Below are 22667 nucleotides of genomic sequence, written 5' to 3' on the forward strand. Positions count from 1 at the left end.
TAAACCCCGAAACAAATTCCTGCGGAGGGAGCTGGTAGGAACGTTGGGTTGCTCGGTCAATGGCCAGGGTCAACGGCGGCGTGGTGTATTCCGCAAATATGCCCGACTGTGAGGGCGGGCACAAGCCGGCGTGAGTAGGTTAAACGTTGAGATTTATAAGGGCACCACGGGGTGACCAGCCCCTCCCCACCTACCCAGCCCCTCCCTACCCAGCCCCTCCCTCCCCACCCAGCCCCTCCCTGCACGACGGACACAATAATCCCCTGTGGGCTGGTGTAACCAGGAGGTTCCTACCAGTATCAGTTTATATGCAGGGTATATAGTGTGGCACATGTCGTGAGAATTCCCTTGAAGGCGCTGCTTTAGTGTGCGAGTCAGCCAAGAGCTCAAACCTGCTGAAGGCTGGACTCGGCCTCGGCAATCTGACTTCTCCATCGCTGCTCTTCCGCCTCCACACTTCCCTGCAGCTGCTTCAAGATGCCCTCCTGAAAAAAAACAGAGCCAAGCTTCAAAGTGCAACCCCTGCGGTGTGTCTTCTTGGTTCTTTCGGTAAAGTCACGTAGAAGGGAAGTAATAAAAAAAAATTCTCACGACGTTTCGGCCACAACGCAAGCAGCCGTCCTCAGGTGAAAACCAGGACGGCTGCTTGCGTTGTGGCCGAAACGTCGTGAGAATTTTTTTATTTTTTTATTACTTCCCTTCTACGTGACTTTACCGAAAGAACCAAGAAGATGAATCCCTGCAGTCACGAAAGCTTTAAACCCTGCGGTGTGATTACACAGTTGTTTGCCAACATTGCCATCCGAACATACCCAACAAAACGACTTGCTTATACTGCACGAGATGAAAATGAAAGTTGCGCGTTTATAAAGATTTAATTTCATGGTATGATTTTCCCACGCTATTATTATCAAGAATCTCATGATTCACCCCCCTTGTGATTTAATGAAGTCATATCTAAGAGTACTTTTTTTGCTATTTTGTTAAGCATAGAACCTATAGTGGATGCAAGCTGCACATTAACAAATTACATATAATAAAAACGAAAATCTTTTCGTTAATGCATACTTCAAACCAACGTAGTCCATTTTAAATGGTGAATAAATACATCCTTATAAATCTATTCATAAAATGTAATTAACTTATCTAATGTTAAAATAACAGTGACAGCTACAGTGAAAGGTAATTTATTAAATGTGAACTGTGAAACTTTAACATATCGACATAAAATACCCAAATCAATGCATCACAGCCCAGTTCCTAGACCTGTGTGGAAAGGGTATCAAGTGTGCAGGACCTGACCAGACTCACCGTGTCAGCCAGCACTGCTTTGTACTTGTCACACTCGGACTGCGCATGTTTGCGTGCCTGGTCTGCTTCCTCGAGCTGTTGCGTTAGCTCCTGAAGGACACCCACAGACAAAATTAATCTTACCCCTCAGCGTAAGCAATCCGCAGTGGCGTCCAAAGAAGCAGATGTTTATTTTTACGTGTTTAATGATGCACCTTTTCAAGACCCCGACTGAGGCTTTGTGGCAGTTAGAATGTTATTATGTGTAGAGCAATGACTCAAGTCTGATACTCATGAAAAACTAAACATTCACGAATTTTCCTCTTCATATAGCTACTTTATTATTTTTTAAAATATGTAATATTTGTGTAACGAAATCTGTATGAAGTATTCCATTGGTTAAAATGATATGCAAGCAAGGATTCTATATGAGACAAGTTATAAATGAATATCGAGAGACACCAGAGCAGTTATCGCACCACAGACGAGGACCCAGCTTCCTTTTGCTGCTTGAGGCTCTCCTCTGCGAGCTTCTCAAACTCCTGCAGCCACTGCTTCAGCTTCTGCATGCACACCAAGGGTTAAACAGACGCAGGCTGAGTTCTCCATTGTTCCAAGGTCAAGAAGAGCATCGGGTATGAATAGCAACATGGTTTACAAGGAGGCACACGACCACATACCATTGACTTTAAAGCTCTCATACATTTTGACGATAAAGGTCTCCCTCTGTAGGGTGTTGATATTCATTAGCACCTTCTAGAGGGGATCAAATGAAACAATATTTACCCTCTATTTTGCTTGGGCCACATTGGTCAACAAATAATTCCTCTATTACTCCCTTGTATTCCTGGGCTATTCTCATAGGAATTATTTGCATTTCTGCTGTATTTATAAGTTGAACAATAAGAACACCCTGTCATAAGAATGTGGAATTTCCCACAATGTCACCGAGCTCTGAAAATGAGATTAGCACTACCCCATGCTCATGAGCAACAAAATATATATTTTACATTGAATAACAGAGCTGGACACTTCACTGCCATTTGAATACCATGGCAATCATGGCCACACTGACATGGGCGTCTGAAACATGAATTTATGTGCTACATCATTACCATGATCATTTTTTTGTTATTTAAAAATTAAACACAAGTAGGTAGTGCTTCATAGCTCATGAATATGAAATGGCAGTCAGATTAGCACTGGGTTACACTACTGAGTATTATTGCACTGGTATAAATAGACAAATTAATAATCAACTAAGAATCACGACTGTTCTTTTTCATTCAGAATAGAACCTCACATGCACGTTGCTAAGCGACGGACTGCCTGATACACGCGGTTGGATATTACAATAATATATGCCGCCCTATTGCATGTTTTTTCATGTCCTGTGCAATATGCCCTACTACTGGAGATAATGTACTTATAACCTGGCATAAAAACCAGCCTTTCCAGGTGTTTCAACAGGGAAAATGTGAACCTATCAATTATGTTGTTCCCATTACCAAACAATGCATCATTCTTGATATCTGTAATTTTCCACAATGCAATGTGTCACACAAATGCTTAGCAAATAAATGGTTGAGTAAATATTGAAATCATTTTAACTCGTAGAGAGTCCAATTTCATCCAATCAATGGCAGCAACTGGTCATAAAAAAACAATAAGCTCTATATTGTTTTCTTTGTGGAACGTTTCACCTCCAGTAAATAAAGGGGGACATCCGTGTAAATATGTACACGTAAGTTAAATACAAATTGTCCCCTTCCTGACACAGAATGATGGATATGCAAACCCTAAACCCACTTCACACTAAAATAGAGTACCATATTCACCGGCGTTACAGCAGGTATTCCAAAAGATTGCACGTTCCTTTTTGACCCCAGACAATTACTCAGCATTGCAATATTACTTTGCTTAACCAAGTGTAGGAGTGTAAATAGACACATATCATAGTGTTACTGCTTCAAGTAGAACATTGTGCATTAAAGTGCAAGATACAAACTGTTATCAATTTCCTGTAATGCAATGGTCTATATACATAATCAGGTGAAATCCCATTATGCTTGAATTGGAATGCATGATTTATACAAAATATACTGCATAAAAAGACACGTTAGAATATATATAATTAATATCGAGATTTTCCATGGTGGTATGTTAGTTTTTAACAATTTTATAATTCGTGCTTGTTCAAGACGGGGACACCAGATTTTGCAGTGTGCATGGATGGGTAGGACGACGGAAACACGTGCCACACAGGGCATCAGCGGCAGTGCAATGATGCACCACAACCCTGCGCTATACCGTCTCTGCAGGGACTGGCACGGTGGGGAAGAGATTCTGAAGTGTCTCCCGTGTGTGCCGCTCAATTTCCTCCATCTTCTTCTCCAGATCCTCCTGTGCAAGACGACAAATCACATGACTTACATACTCTCATGACAAACCACAAGCACTTAATACATTACTCGTAGGCTTTATGCATAACAAGCAGCAAAGGAACATGCAATGTGTTTATAATGGTAAAAGTCAACGAAAGCAGGGTAGATTGGGGACGGAGAGATAATGTCTGTATTTTTTTTTATCTTAAGTTGTGAAAATGTGCATAATATATACTCTTGAATGGGCTTCTGAGTAAATGAAACAGACATGCTCGAAACTGCTTTATAGTGAGCTTCAATAAAAACTACATCGAAAATAGTAAGTATTATTGCCATAGTCACCATTTTAATATATAAAATATATATATATTAAAGCGTGAGAAGAAACAATATAGTGGTCCATTAATTTACATTTACTTGCCAAATTATATTTATTTAAAAACCGATCTGCACAATTGCAGCATAATTTCTACACTGTTATGGAAAACTAAATTCGAGGACAACGTCTGGAGAGGTGGGCATGAGGGTTCATTAGTTACACAGGCAAGAAAACCACCTTAGCAGTCGAGCTTGCACTGCTCAGCTGTTCTGCTGAATTGACAGCTTCCATCGCTTTCCAGTTTTTCTCTCGCAGATCCTGTTTTAGAGAAGGCCACAATCTGCGACTATTGTAGAGAAATAAGCACATTCCAAATGCCATGCATTGCACGCGGTTGCGCCAAGGTTAAATGAAAAAACACTTTTACTTTTGAAGCGTTAAATAAAAAACATGCCAAGGGTGCATATGAATGCAAGGCATACAGAATAACTGCCAGAGTACAGTCAAGCTAGGTAGCAATACAATGTATAAAGTAATTATATGTGTTCTGTACGCACCAATGGCAAATATTATTGGAAAATGCATTTGTTTGTAGCACTAGCCTTAAATTAAAATTACAGGCACAAAACAGTAGGCAGAGGGTGCTGAAGAGCAAAAATATGCAAGACACAATGTGGCACGCTGTCGTTAAACCGAGGCGGGAACCAATGCATCGATCGATGTAGATTACTCAGCCCATGATACAAGCATTTGTTGAGTGTAAGAATCGATATTTTTTAAAATGTGTATGTGCTTTATGTCATGGGTTCAAAAGACCCTTGCAGCAGATAGAGGACATGATATTCCCCACAACGTGAAATAACCAATTCTTGAATCAAATGGCGACCTTGAAAGATGACAATTCATCAAATTGGCTGCCGAGGGGGGCGAATCGTTACACACCTGATGAAAGGACCAATGATGGTGGGGACACATTCTGAACATTAGTTCATGCGTCTTTCCCAAATTCAGAAAATCTCATGTTAACATTTAGCAGACAAGCATTACCATTATTACTACGATGCTTGTTTACTCAGGGTCCTGCCAAGTCTTCACAGTAGAGGGCAATGATTGCTATATATAATCCAACTGACTAATTAGCAGGGAATTTTTCACATTTGGGAAACTTGGACCACCATGTTACTGGCAGAAAATGGCCTACACTTACAAATGGTGCAACGGGATCGTTTAACGTCCACTGTGAAGCAGAGAGACCTTTTGGCTAATAAACCCGAACCATGAACCTCTGCTACAAGAAGTGAACGCACTCCTGTTAGGCCACGTCACCTACATGACTAAATAAAGGAGACCTCCCACGAGATTACCCCCCCCCCCTCCGAGTTCCTTTCAGGTGAAATCTCTGCCAAGCAGTGGCAAGTCTCTTACGTTGTTCTTCTGCTTCTGCTGCTCGACACTCTCACTGAGCAACAGCACCTGCTTCTCGAACGCGGCCAGCTGGTCGTCACGCTCCTTCACCCTGCCACACAGTCACGTTTCGTTTCAGCGCACCTCCATTAGAAGCTCTCTCCCAAGCCCACAGCAATGAATCACTGCCCACTTTACATGGAATATTTTCCTAACATGAACGGTTCAAAGTTCCAACCAACGTACAACTAAATGATTGCATTTAGCCTTTATAAGTGCAAGTGGCCTGTGTGCAGTGATGCTTCTGCTTGTTCTCTAACATTTGTTTTAAAAGGATGTTGAAAACATCATTAGGTTTTATTCTTTTCTTAGCATTTTAGGCAGCATGTAATGTTTAAGTTAATGCTTTTTCAGCTACAATACTTTCCAAACAAAAAAAGTTACCGTCCATTAAGAAAAACAATATTACAGTTACTCATAAGCACATTAATGTAATGCTTTAATTAGAACTAAGAGCTGAATAAACAAATACAAGTCTTCTAAAACAGAAAAAAATGTGCTGAAAATGTTCTTTCTTGTTACTTACTGAGTCTGCAGCTTCTGCATCTCTTCCATGTGAGATTCCTAAAAATGGAATACAAACTGTTATTGTATTTTTTATTAAACACTATAAGAAAGCTTAATTTATATGAAAAAGAAGATGAATTCGCAATTACAGGCAAGCCTATAGTTTTGCAGAAGTATGATGGGTCACCAACTACTAATCGTGATGAAATGAATGAGACTCTACAACGAAGCAATGGAACCAGAAAATCCCTTGGTAAAGCACTTCTACCAAAGCTGCTCCAGATACCTGTCCAGCAAACGGAGTCAGAGATTCTTGTAGAGTTTCTAAGAGATTTCTTAGGGTATCATTCTCCTCCTGCAACTCCTTGTGTATAAATGTATTTGGCAAAGAGAAACAGCATCGCATTTATATTTTAGTATTTCACATTTAACATGATAGTGTTGAACGTTTCACTTACAAGTAAATGATAAGCCTCTTTGAAGGGGGCAACAATCAATCGCATGTAAGTATGCTCAACCATTTTTGGTTTGTCAAATATATAACATGACGTACACGGCATACAAAAATTATTTGGATTACAACTTAGTTTGTAAGTAAGCAAATCGAAAATATTTTACATTAATTATACATTGGATAGACAGTACCACCAGAGTTCCATAATTAAACTATTTAAGTTAAACTAGTTTTTTACATGGTAAGGACCACTGTGCTACATCGCTCTTTTTTATACACGACCTGGCCTCAAATTATAGCCCAATTAATTGGCTTATCATGTGGAAATTTATAGCAGCCAAATACTCTAAATGCATGTTTCTAAATATGGAGAAAGAAAACGGAGGACCTGGATAAAAATCCACACTCTTACAGGGAGAATATGCTAATTCCAAACATAGGCATCAAGGTTTGGATCGAACCCACGACCTACAGTATACCAGGCCAGGTAGTTAACACCACTTTCTAGTGAAGACCCAAAATTGTTGGTGTTTACCAGGGGAAAATGTATCACATGTACAACAAGCACAGTTTCTCACAAGGACAAATAAAGATAATATTGAATCCAACTGAAAATAAAAATCAACTTCATCATTATTTATGAAAAAAGTAGAGTTTAAAAAAAACAATAATTAATCTCAGGTTCAAAACACTCAGAGGGGACACAAATGGCAGTGGCACGGACCTTAAGCTCACTGATGACACTGGCGTCAACGTTCTGGCTGGGCTCCTTCTCCTGGCTCGCATTGGCTTGCAGCAGGGCTTCCACAGAGCAGATCCTCTCCTGCAGCTGCGCCTTCTCACCCTGGCTGCTGGCCAGCTCTGCACGCAGGCCCTCCAACTCGCGCTTCTGCTGCTCCGCTTGCTGCTCCGCCGCCGACAGCTTTCCCTGCACCTCTGTCGCCACGAAAGTGGGAAACGCACACAGGCAAAGTCCCGAGCACAAAGTAAGTCTTCATGCACCGACACTTTAGAATTCCTGGCAGCCATACCGAGTAGCAGATTTCAAACATATTAGTGGTTAACATAGCCAACAAAATCACAGCATTCACATACATGACAAGAACAATGTAAGCTTTAGTTTGGAAAGCAGCAAATCAACCAATATTCCCAACGAATAGAAAAAAAAAGTATTTTATATTAATGTAGAGATATATACCTCTATATGTTATGACGAGGAAATATGTTTCAGGATCTTTCCTAGCAATTTCAGATAATGTATACCATGATTGTCTTCTCATGACCTAACCCATGAAGTATGCACATGAATAGTGCACTGAAAAATGCTTTCTAAGGAAATGATTCAAAGCAGCTTACTCAAACAGCACCCACGCCTCTTTAGATATATCCATGTAAGGGTGCACCCATTGGGACGATTAAGACAAAAAAAAGCAACGTTGTCAGTCAAGACCTCTGGTTGTAAGGTCACAGCAGGTCATGAGGTGACATCACAGATATGATGAGCAGTGTGCACCCTGAGGGTGGATCAGAGTGCTGAGCTGGCATCACAAAGATATTGAGTTTTAATTCAGGAAGCAGCTGCCTTTGTTAATCCAGGTTCTCAAGTTGTGTGAGTTGATGGTCTCAGCCTAGTCACAAATGAAGGCAGAAAAAAAACTCCATCACAAAATAAAGATTCTGCACTTAATGTAACTAAAATTCTGAATTAAAAATATAAGTTTGACTATCAGGTGAACATTACTCAGCGGCAGGGCAGGTGGAAAAGTATTACTCCTAACAAGGATGAAACATTACTTAAAACTTATCTTCTGAGAGGTAGCGCTGTTATATCTGCTTCTGTGGGCCATTATTCTCCATTATTAAAGGGTTGCACTGCTGTGAGAAAGCCGAATGGATCTCATGACAAAACGCCAATAGCCCTTATTGGTATGGGACTGGGAAGGGGAAAACAGTGTGCATCCTGTGAGTGGGTTGCTGTGTGTATAGATAAAACTCACAGGCAGGACCATGGGCTGTTGTGTGCATGCATGTACACAAGCAGATGGGGACCTATGGTTTGTTGTATGTTCTATTTAAAGACAAAGAGCCCTTGGTAGACTTCAACAGGCTGTTGGGGCAAGTGCTCTTAGTGAACATCTGTGAACGTCAGCACATCACACGAGGGGGTGAGTGGCCCAACACCAATCCCGGCCGCCTTTGTCTCACCAGTGGCAACGTTTACACACAGCACCAGGTACTAATTTAAGGCTGAGTTGACCTATGACAGGCTCAGAATCTGTTCAAATATTAGCTACTGTTATTGGTTGTGGCTGTGAATTGAACTTGGGTCACTGGGTTCTTAGCGCAGTGCGATAACCACTGCGTCATCGAGTGTGCACACAGACGTGGGGTGACCCACCACCGGACTGCTGCAGTGAAGATTGCAGCTCTGCCTTGCTCTTCTTGATGTCATCAGTCAGGCTGTCCACATTGTGCTGGGCCTTGCGCAGCTCAGCCGCCACTTCGCTCGTACGCGACTTCAGTGTGCTCACCGACTCCTGCTGTTCTTTCTGTCTCAACCGATACACACCCAATATTGATGAAACCAGTATCCCAATCGAATTCTGACTCCTGCATGTATCACAATGCCAACACTTGTATCTCACACACAACAATTGTAATTTGAGTTAAAATGTCGATGATCTGGACAAATTATTATTTACGCTATTTATGTATGTTGAACTTCTTTCGCTCTGTACGTAATGTATTTAAACAAAAGCAGTTTCAGGAAGTTGGAATTTTGTTACATACCTTACATTCAATTAAAATACAACGATAATTTATTGTGCTACACATTGTAAAGAAAAGTATCCATATCAGTATTTGTGAATGAATATAAATAAGTGATAGACAATTTTGAAAGTGAATTGACCATATTTTCTAAATAACAAAAACAAACGATACATAAGAAAAGGTTCAACAGCATCAATGGAAACACAATCAAGAGGCCAACGAAACTTTCATGACACTAGCCTCAAGGCTAAACAGACTGGATGTAAAATAAATGTAGGTGCAAGGGGCACACATAGCTACGACTCATAGACGTGGCCCATTAAACAAACCTTGAGCTGAGCGATCTGCTGCTCGTAGCCAGCAACGGTTTCCTTCTGCTTGTCCTCCTTCTGCTGGCTCATGGTCTTGTCATGCAGCTCCTTGGTCAGCCGAGCGCAATCCTGCCGCAGCTTTGCCAGCTCTGCATTGGCCCTACAATGCACACAAGCAACTATATGCTAACGACCGATATTATGTGACATAGATGATATAGACAGATGGACAGTGTTCTTAGTGGACTGCATGGGCATACAGTATCTAAAACAAAATTTTCATTTAATGAATTCAAATACTTTAAGGTTCAAGTAGCTATGTTTAAAGGATGTGACAACACAATAAAGGAGAGTATGTATAGCACTTGTAAGAAAACTATTGTCTGGCTTGATGATGATTGAACATTCTAGTGATGTGAAGAGTTTAAACATTTAGAAGGCACCGCTAAATCGGAAAACTTTTTAAAGACTTTTTATGATTTTGTTGGTTTCCACACTTAGTACCCTTGCTCATAAGTTCCTTATTTTGGGATTATCCCCTTCTTTGATGTAATTGTGTAATTATTGTATGCACTTTTAGATGCAATTGTATGAATGAAACATATGATTCTTCTATATATATGTAATATATAAGTGTGTGTATATATCGTCTTCCACAAATAACTTAATATTAAGGAAAAGGACTGTACACATAATTTAGTCAATGGTACAATAGCCTGAAGGCCTTACTTGCTATCCAATTGGCTGGTCGAGTTGGTGAGTGCCTCCCTCAGAATGGTGTTGTCCTTGCGCAAGTTGGTTAAGCTCGTATCCAGCTCCTCCTGCAGCTCTCGCACCTAGAGCCCAACACAAAAACAAAGATCCCCCTATAAGCTTAACAGACTGTTAGGGCAAGTGCTGTTAGCAAACATCTATGAACGCCGGAACATCACACGAGGGGGTGAGTGGCCAGCACCACGCCCGGTACTCATTTGAGTTTGAGTCGACCTAGAGGAGGCCCAGGACCGGTTCAGATAATTGTCACTGGTGTTATCCGTGAGCGGGAATCGAACTCGGGTCGCCAGGTTCGTAGCGCAGCACACTAACTGCTACACTACCGCTCCCCAACACACACACATACACAACACCATCGTGATCACTACCCTTTTCACAACCATCAATCATCAATGGCATCCGTGCATTTCATAGTATGATGGCTTCAGTGCTGAAAAAGTCCATCAACTGTAGGTCCCCCCTCTGTGTTGTGGGTGGCTAGCGAGAGTAATTCTCAAGCTGTCGCACATCATGCATGCCGCATACAATGAGGCACCAGAGGAAAAAATTGCTGTTTTCTTTGCTCAAGGTTTGTGATGCTTTTGTCCAGACTTTTTGCTTTCTTCTCACTCGACTACCTTTCCTCAGCCACTTTGGCCCGCCTCATTCACCTGCGATTTCCAGTGAGGTATTTCACTCGTTATTGCTTCCCAGTTTATACCACTTGAAATGAAGGATTTTAAGTTTCTCTTACAACCACATTAGCTTGAACAACACTACGGAAGCAGTTTATTTTGCCAAGTACAAAACACTCAACAGTTATCCATGTGTGTACACGTGTACATACACTAGATACATGTGTTTGGAAGTACTTTTTAAGGGAACAAACAATATGTTTGGATCACTTAATGAGCCAGACTTTCCAAATTGACTAAGAGCCAGTGAGTTACGCCAAAGATGTCTGCCAATCACGTTTAATGACCCCTGGAAAATTAATTTATTGAAATGAAAAATAAATTTTGCAGCCCATTTTCGTGTCACTGAAATAATTGTCAAAATAGTCACAACTAGTGCCATATATATTATCTGATTATAAAAGGTAAATATAAACCAGTGTTATTGAATTAAATGTCAACTTTTAAACATGGTCTGCTGCATCCATAATTATAAGTATCAATGTGCAATTTTTACTATCACAGCCAGAGCTCCTGTTAAAAAAATAATAAATTACTATTAGTTAGCCAACACGTTCTCGCAAGTCAAGTTATACCTGATTAAGATGGACCAGCAAATGGCAGAAAGCAATAGCATGTGGGCACGGGTGCTTTGACTCATGTTTATGGAACCTGTTGATGTTAATAAACAGATACGGTTGTCTAGGAGACTGCATGTCACGCATGTCATTTGCAAAGACATTCTGAGAACAGACACAGGAGACATTTATACAGCAGCATACATGTTTACAACCACTTATATACAAACACCAACTTTTAAACCTAGAGAATGCAACACTGCACAAACACATCTAAACTCACACAATAGGATCAGACACTAACATGTGGTATATAAACACTAGAACATGTCTAGCATGAATATAGAATGGTGAATATAGACATATCCATCAAGGTACTAAAGCACTTTTAAACATGTCCTTCTGAAGAAAGAACATCGCAACATTGTGCTTACCAACATACCCCCTAAGGTGCACACAGGAAACCACATGGACCAAGAACATAGCTGGAAGTGATGAATAGATGTAGATGTTTGTTTCCATACCCTGATGTTGCACGGTCAGGATTGATAACGATTGTGTATATTTTAAGATAAAGAAATTATTTTTTATTGCAATTTTTATTCACCAAAACCGTCAGCACTGTTTGCACATTAAGTTTTAACGACAGCTATTAATTGGTGCAAAAATCATAAATGGACTGCAGGAGAAATGCTCAATGTTGCCAGACAGTAATTTGCTCGGAAATAAATAACATTAAATGCTCCCCATTGCATCACAAAAACACTTAAATTGTCATTTCAATCACTTAGGTGACTGCAAGCCTTCTAATAGATGTACTGTGGTGCAAACAGCACTGTTACTTACATCTAATGGTGCAGTACAGCATGTGAAATTGTGCTATGCATTGGCTATCCCACATGCTAAAGTATATAGCTACAAAAATGTGAACTGATATTCATTGGTGTGCTAAAACAACAGAAAATGTGTTTATATTACTAGTGTGACAGACATTAACTCCACATTATACTATTACATTCTCATTCATATTGACGGTTTCCATGAGGAATAAAGGTATGGATGCAGCCCTGAACTGTCTTCCTCGTGTCACTGCTGGGTCTCCAAAAAAGTTAGAGAGTCCCTCTCGAGGGTAGTTAGCCTACTCTTTCACACTGGCCAGACATCTTGAAAGAGGTGGAAGTACTTATGCTTTACCTTACCACCCACGACCTGCTGATCAATACAGTGGATTATTTTGTTTAGAATGTTACTAGGACATCACAGACAGAACATATCCAGGAAAACTCAGTTGCCTTTACATCTACATTCACAGCACACAATTGAAACACTGGTTATCTAAAGTATTGAGGCCAAAACACACATTCAAGTAAGCAAAATTAATGTGCTGCCTGCGATAATTACTTATTACCCAGGAGAGACATTCTAAGTCCAAGGGACTCTTTTCAGGAGGCTCCTACGTTTGGGATGCATTCTATGCTTTTAGCAATAGTAGGAAACCGGAAAATCTGTAGAAAACCTAAACAGCACCAGGAGAAGAGCATTCAGGCTCCACAGGAATCGAACCCAGACCCTTTTTGCTGTGAGGCACAAATGTTACCACTGTGCCACCATGCTCTACAAAAAGCTACACGGCTGTACTTGAAACTTCAGACAACAGTGTGGTCAGCCACATGACACTTGTAGGAGGAGACATGCATCTGTGAGGTTGCACTGGCTAGCAGAGCAACCTGCCCCACCCCCCGTATGGGTCACCTTGGTTTGCAGCTGCTGCTCCTCCTTCGTGTGATCCTCATAGCTGGCCTGCATGCGCGCCTGCAGGGCCTTGGCTTCACTTTCCTTGTCATTCGCCTGCTCACGGAGCTTGGTCTCCAGGGCCGTCCACTTCACCCGCTCTGTGGTCATCTCCTGCAGAACCATTAAGCAACACATGCGATCGCTAATGACGCACACCGACACAATTTTCCAGCTAACATTAGACATGAACTGGGACCTATTAAGACACCTGAGAAATGAAAAGCACCAACAATGGCCCACTGTCAAGGTACGTGGAATGAAAGTGCATGAAATCAAATATCTGCACACTACGTCATTCTGTACGGTAACAATGCCCAATAGCTGGCAATTACAAAATGATTGAATAGAACTGGAACAATCCACTGTGAGCATTACCACAAAATGTCACTAAGAAAAATGTAAGTTACCTTGTAACTAAGGAAATTTAAAAAAACAGCTGAAAGCATTAGTATAATAACCTACAGTTTATAATCAACTCACACTAATAAACCGCGATTACACAATTGCGTCATACGTCTAGTGGCTCACCTGCGTCAGCTGCTTCAGCCTGGCCTTGGCAGCAGTTGCCTCCTCCTTCTCAGTAGACAGCTGCTTCTCCCTCTCCTCCAGTTGTTTCTTCACAGCTGCCACTGGGTCTCCTTTGGCACTAGCCTACGCACACAGTCAGCATGGGAGTCAGAGTCAAAACACATGAGATACTTTAACATCATGAAAGTAACACATGACAATTGTCTATTCCCAGTACTCACGCATATGCAACCTGGTTTATTCTGTAGTTCGCTGCACATTCAGGTGCTTGTTCATGGAGACCATGTCTTTATTAAGGAAAATATATATGTATTTGTTGAGGTCCCATCTGCTAACCCACCATCCAAAGTCATAGCCTTTTAATCAACATTAATAAGCATTATTTTTATATCTGAAAAAATCTAGACCTTAAACTCTATAATCAGAGATGTAATGATTAAAACTCCTAAAACCTCCACAATGATTTGATGAATTGCTATAATTTAGGGTCACAAAATTTCAGAATTGATTGCATTTGGTCAAATTTTTACTGCACATGACTTATATGTATGATTTAAAATACATTATTGCTACACTCATGATTCCATGCATAAAAAGTGTAAAATACTTTAAATCGATTAATTGATGCATTGTTACATGTGTAGTGGGTTAAATTCAGGCGCACACTGGACTTTGGAGGCAACACTATTTATTAGCTAACACAACAGGTAACACTTAACATAACGACTTAAGGTGGTAGCCACCGTTCCTAACTTAGCTAACCCATGGGGGTACTACATCACTGGACCAGGATAGCTTCATCCCTGAGATGACCCAGCAGAACAGCACAGAACAGCCCAGCTCTCCATCCACGCCCCGCTGACAACCACTCCGGCGTGGCTGGCTCCGCCCCACGCCACGCCCCCCTTCCAGATCCTTCGGGAAGGCCTGAACCCCAACCACGTGACCCCCCTGGGGCCCCTGGCCCCCCTTTATCCGGTCACGTGTCCTGTTGGGTTCATGCAGTGTCACGGCCCGACACGACCCCCGTGACACCTGCTTACATACAGCCCCCATACAGAGCCAATACAGTAGTGTCGTTCTACTACACGACACATGTCTAATAATACTCCACAATACCAGGTGAAGGCAGAAGCTGGTTCCTGCGCAGTCCAAAGGTGAGAATAGTATCTGTACAGCCCAAAGTCTAAGGTTTAAATTAGCCCAAGGTGCCCAAGGGGCCAATTAACTGCACAATTACTTACAACTAAATACTGTTTGGAGTTTAGGGCCATGGTAACCCCAAACAACATCTACCAAGGTAGCTTTGTGCAAAAAAAAGGAACTGGGAAATATACAACAATAATATTAACATGTATTAAAGCATACACTAAAATATATTTTGAGAATAGAATTCGAAGCAAAATAGGTGAGTAAATGTTTAAGGGAAGTACAATCAGCCGTGCACATAACAGCAGTTTGACGTCACCAGAGGCAGCAGGACTCGCCTTACAATACATTTAAATGGCCTCCCATAAATCTAAACCATTGTGCGTATGTGTGCATAGCAAGGTTCCATTGTCAGTTTGCGAGCACAAGTATAAAACACCCACTTTATATGACATTAATTCAACCAATTCAGTAAACAACAATACGTTTGTGCCTCTGACACCACAGTGGTCACACAAGAGCAGTGGAGGTGTATTTTCTTCATCGTGGTTGATTCTTTTTTAGCCGTGCATGTGTTGAACATTTGTCTCTACACAACCTAGTAGAACACTGTATATCGAAGCACAATGTACACTAGAGTTCAAGATACATTACATCTGTAGAATACAACAGTGGCTCTGATCACAGGAGAGTAAACACAATGTACAGAAATGTTTATGGAGGCCACCTTACCGGTAACCATTTTTAAGACAACCAGTCAGATTTATAGTAAGAGTGAGAAGCAACTTTTTATACATTCGCATGAGTAAGCAAGGGAAATTGATGTGTCACTTGCACTTGAACAGAAAGTGGAACAGCTCAGAGCACTTGACCGGTTGTGTATTCTGTAAGCAACTCGTGTTACAGTGCTGAGCCTGCTCCATGTATTTGTACACGCAGTACTTTGTTACAAATATTTGTATTTAACTATTAGCACTATCTTCATCATTGTTATTAACTTTCATTAAGTTTTAGGATCAGTGTATGTGTTCAATTCCCACAGCTGCTCGTTTAATTTTAAGGCTAAATGACAAAAGCATGTCAACTACAGGACTTCGGAGTGTTAAACCTTCCTGCGGTAAATGTTATCAAAGCCAATCCCAAATTATTATTTTTCCACATCTGCGGTAGCGAAAGAAGCATGGTTGGCTACGTTCGGTGCGAATTAAACTCAACATAAGTACATACTGAGCTGGCACTGTTGAGGATCTGGCTTTAAATCCTCGTGGCTACCTGTGATTTAAGTGGTTCTCAAGTGTAACAAGTTAAACGACTGCAAGAAGCTACGATGTCTAATTTGGTTTTTCACCGATTAATTTCAAGAGCTGAGAATTAAAACATTGTTTTTTATGTATATGTGACAAAGATTTCTGTAGAACAGGGCATGCGGCTAATTGTTCCCTCTATTGTGTAGACAAAAAAGATAACAAAGAAGCATTTCAGATGTCATTCAATGATATTTCCTTCTGCTAGCTATGCCATACCAGGATGGGGTGTGAATTGTTATGCGAGAGCTCCAAATTGATACTTGTTAAAGAACACTCCAATGGTGGAAATTGCCAGGTCACATCATGAGTCCAACTGACAAAAGATGGGAAAAAAATGAACCAGGAAACGGATTATAAGGCAAACAAGCAGAGGAAGAATGCTGAAAAAATGGCAAGATGAAATGAAATAATTCAGAGGCTACTATTGGACAGGCACAACTTATGAAGGAAATGAAAGAAACTGGGACAGGTCTTTGTCCGGCAGTTGTCCAGCAGTAGGCTGAAAACAACAACAAAAACATTGCTATTATTATTGTTACGGCTGATGTTACCATGTGCCAGGTGCCCTGCATCCGCCCTCCAGTCTTCTCCGTCAACACCTCCATGAGCCTTTCAGCCTCGCCCTGGCTGAACACCATCCCGCTCACGATGTCCAGCAGCGTTCTGTACGGGACGGCGACATGGCCTTCTGCTGCACCTGAGCACAGCCAGGTGAGAGGACATCACTTCAGACACTGACAATTGTCTAATGCACAGCCCCCATACACTGCTCAATGTAACCGACTGTTGACTCATTATAATGGCTTTTTGTTTAAGGGGTTGTAAACAGAGGTGGGACAAAGTCATTGTTATGCAAGTCCAAGTCGAGTCGCAAGTCATCAAATTCATGACTCGAGTCCACATCTCATAGGTGGGACAAAGTCATTGTTATGCAAGTCCAAGTCGAGTCGCAAGTCATCAAATTCATGACTCGAGTCTGACTCGAGTCCAAGTCACATGACTCGAGTCCACACCTCTGGTTGTAAATATGAATCTACACGTGTTGGTGGTTGTTAGACCTTTCTCTGGCAGGTAAAACATTCAAACCATACACTGCAGTTTATTTTAAATATGTAACCAAACAAAATATATGGGTTTGTCGATTAAAAAAATCTTAACAGATATATTTCTATATAATACTGTATTAAGGAAGTGCAATTGTCGTCAAGTTTTGACCACAAATTAAAACATATAGCCACCAACTACTTACTATATTGCCACTAAGCATAGGTGGGACAAAGTCATTGTTATGCAAGTCCAAGTCGAGTCGCAAGTCATCAAATTCATGACTCGAGTCTGACTCGAGTCCAAGTCACATGACTCGAGTCCACATCTCATAGGTGGGACAAAGTCATTGTTATGCAAGTCCAAGTCGAGTCGCAAGTCATCAAATTCATGACTCGAGTCTGACTCGAGTCCAAGTCACATGACTCGAGTCCACACCTCTACCACTAAGTGCAAACACGTTATTCATAGACAATATGACAGGTTTAATCATATTGTGTTGTGTTCTTCAATTAATTTTCTCATTCGTTTCCAAATGGCTTTACAAAGTTAATTTGTGAATGTCTTTTTATCCCTTTTCGTATCTGAAGGCCACGATCGGTGGCAACAATGTGGAGATGCCTTTATCCAGCAGTGATTATATATTGACTAATGATGATACATTAAGTGGAGTACTGTTGCGTATATATAAATGTAATACGACATGTGTTAAGAAGAATCAGAGGAAACGTACACATAGAGGAATACATACTCTATATGTTAACTGGCACAATACTATATATATAAATGCATATGACCTTTTGTTACCAGATAACATACTACCGTATACATAACCATTACGTACTAAACTTTCTGTGGTAGATAATATTTACTGTAGATTATTTCATAGCTGTGCACTCGCCAGGTACTAATAATAAACTCAGCTTTAGAACGCTGGAGGGAAACACACATTCTCATAAAGTGTATATGTTTAGGGCAGTGGTATTTTTGGATACAACTCCACAACAGAAAATTAATACAATACTTGTTGAAATACATTTGTATTAAATAGATAAACGTGGGGCGACACTGGAATTTGTACTTTGCGCAGTATTTATTAAAGTACAGCTGCAGGAGTTGCTTAAGGTTTTAACAGTTGCTTAAAAATAACAACGGCAATAAAGCTCCTGTTCCTCATTCACAATAGCATGCGTCAAAAGCTTGTCTCCACACTATTAAGGAACGGGCTGGGTTTTCTAAAATTAATAAGGTTAACACTAAAGCACGTCACACTGCTTAAGAACCAAGGCCTTGAGTTCATGCTAATGAACTGCATTTCTCAATGAATGATTCATCAATGAAAGGGCAGTTGTGCTATCAAAATGCACACACAACCATTAGTGTTCACGGCCTTTCTGAATGTAGCCGGTGTGCTTTGTTGTTTCTTTGAGAAAAAAGATGTCCTGATTCATTCAAAACCATGCATTAGTCATGTAACATTCAAATTGCCAAATATAGAGAACTGTCGTGTCAGAATTATTGTAAATGAGGGTTGATAACTGGACAGTGCAGTAAGCCACAGAAGTCTACCACCAAAACTTGATTTCATTGGCTTCATCATGTGGTGCGCATTTGGTTAAACATTTTGTATTACAGTATACCTACAATATCGAACCCAAAAGAACCCAATTAGAAATAAATGTATTATCGGCATGAGTCGGTATTCTTAAACTTCACCCATAAAGATGGGGTTAGGAAACTTTTTAGAAAACATTAGTTCAAACACAGGGGCGGCCCTAGACTAGCGTCCAGTAACTGGCGCCCTAAGGAAACCGTGCAATAGGCACCCCCACCACCCCCAAACCCCAAGAGCAGATCTCGGCTGAGGTTTTTGGTATACTAGAACACATTTTGCCCCTCTTTTCCATTTTATGTTTTTGAGCGTATTTTTTTTAAACCGAGACATAATTATTCGGTTTGTCCGTCCGTCTGTACAACCTATAAATTCTCAGAAATTTTGAGAAATATATTATAATTGATATTCCCCCTGTACGCGAATTGAAATAACAGTCGTTATTTTCTTTGCATTTTTTCTTTGTATTTTTTTCCTCGAATTTGGCACCCCACTTAACTTGGCGCCATAAGTGAATGCCTAGTTCGCCGAAATGGACGGACGCCCCTGTTCATACAACTACACACTAGAAATAGGTACATGTGACTTAAGACAATTCTCCAATGCCACAGCTCAAGAAATGTTTGAAGTTGCATTCTTATTTTTCACTTCCTCGTTATACTGCACAAAAGACGGCAACAATAAAACATCAGTCTACCATACCATACATTCTATTGCCTTTTCTAGCATACCACAACCAAACACTAACATAACTACAATACATTTCACACACACATATGCACATTTTGCCAGGTCCATTGAGGAAATGGGAGTGTGAGGCGTGTAGTGGCCTCAGCATCAGTCTCGAACACTGGTGTGAAAGAACCCTCTTTTCAATGCACCCTATTCAAGTTGTTAAACGTCTATTTTCAGCTTAACAATGGCCTTATACCTACGTGACTTTACCGAAAGAACCAAAGAGTATGGATTCCTGCAGTCACGAAAGCTTCAAATCAAGAATGGCCTCAAGAGTCACCTAGCCAACCTCTCCAAGCAAGTATTGACAGGGTATGGCCAGCACAGATACTATGCTTTTTTTAAATATGCAACATTCAGGCTAAGAATCAAGGACACCAACAGAATCGTGGTTCCTCTGCCAATACATTCTCCTGACCACAAAGAACAGAAGCTTCCATCAGAGCCTATAATGTACATGTGCATTCCTAACAACACAGACATGTACGGGTATACATTTGTATATACCCTTTCAGTTAAATCTGTACATACGTGGTATAATAAAGATAGTGTTAGTATGTGTGGATGTAGGTTAGGGTGGATGGCGGTAAAGGGTAAAATATTTTACTTGTGATTGAAGGCTCAAAGCTCACAAAGCGTCATTATTAAGAAAGCACATCGTGTGCTGTCAAGTGGTAGTCAAACTCACTACGGCATCATTTTCACGAGTGAAGATTACCTGTAGCTAACACTGTAATAATAGTCCCTTCACGGTATGCTTTCCATATATAAGCTAGGGGCCATAAATGGGTGAAATTGTGTTGAGACAACTGGTTTAAATGATAACTTACAAATGTAATACCAATTTATTACATTTACACAATGAAGCAACCGATTTCCAACTATGATACAGTCAAATTGGAAAACTTCGACAAAGCTACGTCATAATTTATTCAAAACTACATTTTTTCAGCGATACGTTATATCCGAGGCTTAGTTACGTGGCAAAATGACTTGTTAATGTTGGCATATCACCTGGAACTCAGGCCACAATATTGGGTTTATGATTTAATGAGTAACCAACCATGGAAATGCTCAGGATAGTATTAACTAAAAAATAAAAAAGCAAAGAGTACTGTTTAATAGTATCTGCTCAACACATTTAAATGCATCAACTGCATTCGTCAAAGATGAGGATAGCAGTGGCAATACTATGCTTAAACTTCTACGAATTTTGGCAATGTTTGCCACAGTCAATGTTTGCTGTGATACAAAGCACACAGAATGGGATTAACGCTGTAAAACACTCCCAAGTTTTTCATATCTCAGTAAACAAACCTCTCGTGTAAAATGTATTGTGTTCACAGAACTGGTTCGGCTGTCCACACAAAACTTTAAACAAGACATTTATAAATTTGACTGCAACCATACAAATACAATTTAAAATGCCAAACGTCAAATAGTCTCCTTGTAAATGGCAAGAAAAAGGTCAATGGTGGTGGCGATTTTAAGTGCTGAATTCAATTGTCTCATGCCAAACATACTGGGGAAAGGATTCTTCTTGCCATGCCACGCCACATACAGTACCTTATCTTCTGCTGAAGTAAGCCTACTTCCATTTACCTTTGTACATTACGTTAAACATTAACTTTAGCAACTGATATCATAAAACACTGTCCAAAGACAATAAAGCAAACCACCACTGATTAAATACGTAATATCGGAGGGGGGTTTCTTTTTATAAGCTATATACATAGCTTGCATTGAGGAAATGTAACCCAAATATAATGGATAACCATCACCGCTTTTAAAAAAGTTTCGTAAGAAAAATACATATTTGTTGGAGCTATGTAAGAGAAAAAAAAATTTTTGGCTATTACCGTAAATTTCATTTAGATGATAATCAGATCCAAAAATGCAAATGATGCCAGAATATGACCAACAGTAAATGCCAACTGTTACATTCTCAAAAGTTGCATAAATGTGTTGAATTAGCTTTCACACATAAGGAAACCCACTGCATGAAATAGATTGGAATTTGTTAATAATGGGAGCACATAAACACGAACTTTAATAGTATAATCTACATACTTATCACTTAATCCACTTTGTAGACCAAGCATTGGTTAATCCTTCATAGCTTTAAACACTTTTTGCCAAAACGTTACTTATTAGGATAAATAAATGTATGGTTATATCTGAAAAAAGCCATTTCATTTCTTACGTCCCTTATACAGAGCCATTCATTGAAAAAAAAGTGAGCTTACAAAGGGCAAGGCTTTGCAACTATGTAGTACTGTATCCTGATCAACTTCCTCATGTGACCCTGTTTCCAGTGCCCTGCACCACTAATTACTGTCAAACACATAAGCGAGACACCGGCTTAGTGGCCACATAACTTGAGAACTCATTGATACAACAAAATACTGGACACGCTCATTCATGTATGGCTTGTAAATATATTTGAACATCAATTACAGTACTTAAGGGTCGCTATTTCAAAAAGTGACCTATCGTCGAAAGGCAATAGTGAAATAAAAAAATAGACAACTTTCCACGCAACTAAATGTAAACGGCTTACAAGAAAAATGCACTTACCCTTGAGGAAATGTACAAATACGCAAACATTATCGTGCAATGCAGCCTGCTGAACTCATGCACCCACGTGGAGAAATTAATTAACATTTTCCGGGAAAGCGTGACATCAGCAGAAACCAATTTCGTGACGTGAGGACACCATTGAGTTGTGACCATTTAATGGAAAACAAAGAACTTAGACTGGCATCTTTCACCATGGCAGGTTTTAAATGCAACTAAGAAAACCGGACCTCATGTCACACAAAGGGAAATAAAAAAAATACAAAAAAGTACCGCGAGCAGAATTTGTGACAGGCAATCCATGGAGTGGCATAAAGAGGATTTTATGCACACTGCTTGCAGGCCAAAACATTTCACCACCAAGAGCAAACATCCTGGATCCAGACACTCTCAATCCACCGTCTCATAGCAACAT

At 40.3% G+C, this 22667-nt stretch overlaps 1 protein-coding gene across 7 annotated transcripts in view; it reads right to left on the minus strand.

Annotated features, from left to right (window-relative positions):
* RRBP1 (ribosome binding protein 1) overlaps positions 1-22667 on the minus strand; it is a 34834-nt gene that overhangs the window by 6704 nt on the left and 5463 nt on the right. For 5 of the 7 annotated variants that reach the window (XM_078596195.1, XM_078596192.1, XM_078596193.1 and 2 more), the window contains exons 4-18: positions 16836-16981; positions 13829-13951; positions 13259-13411; positions 10231-10337; positions 9520-9661; positions 8817-8967; positions 7143-7354; positions 6251-6328; positions 5984-6021; positions 5419-5509; positions 4231-4311; positions 3601-3693; positions 1770-1853; positions 1312-1401; positions 393-485 (exon numbers count right to left, since the gene is read on the minus strand). In XM_078596195.1, the coding sequence (XP_078452321.1) occupies positions 393-485; positions 1312-1401; positions 1770-1853; positions 3601-3693; positions 4231-4311; positions 5419-5509; positions 5984-6021; positions 6251-6328; positions 7143-7354; positions 8817-8967; positions 9520-9661; positions 10231-10337; positions 13259-13411; positions 13829-13951; positions 16836-16981 (1682 nt within the window). The remainder of the gene's footprint in view (positions 1-392; positions 486-1311; positions 1402-1769; positions 1854-3600; positions 3694-4230; positions 4312-5418; positions 5510-5983; positions 6022-6250; positions 6329-7142; positions 7355-8816; positions 8968-9519; positions 9662-10230; positions 10338-13258; positions 13412-13828; positions 13952-16835; positions 16982-22667) is intronic. The other 2 variants (XM_078596194.1, XM_078596191.1) reach the window with 1 other exon arrangement.

The sequence above is a fragment of the Lampetra planeri genome, chromosome 7, assembly GCF_965212315.1.
Source record: "Lampetra planeri chromosome 7, kcLamPlan1.2.h2, whole genome shotgun sequence".
NCBI classification, from domain to species: domain Eukaryota; kingdom Metazoa; phylum Chordata; class Hyperoartia; order Petromyzontiformes; family Petromyzontidae; genus Lampetra; species Lampetra planeri.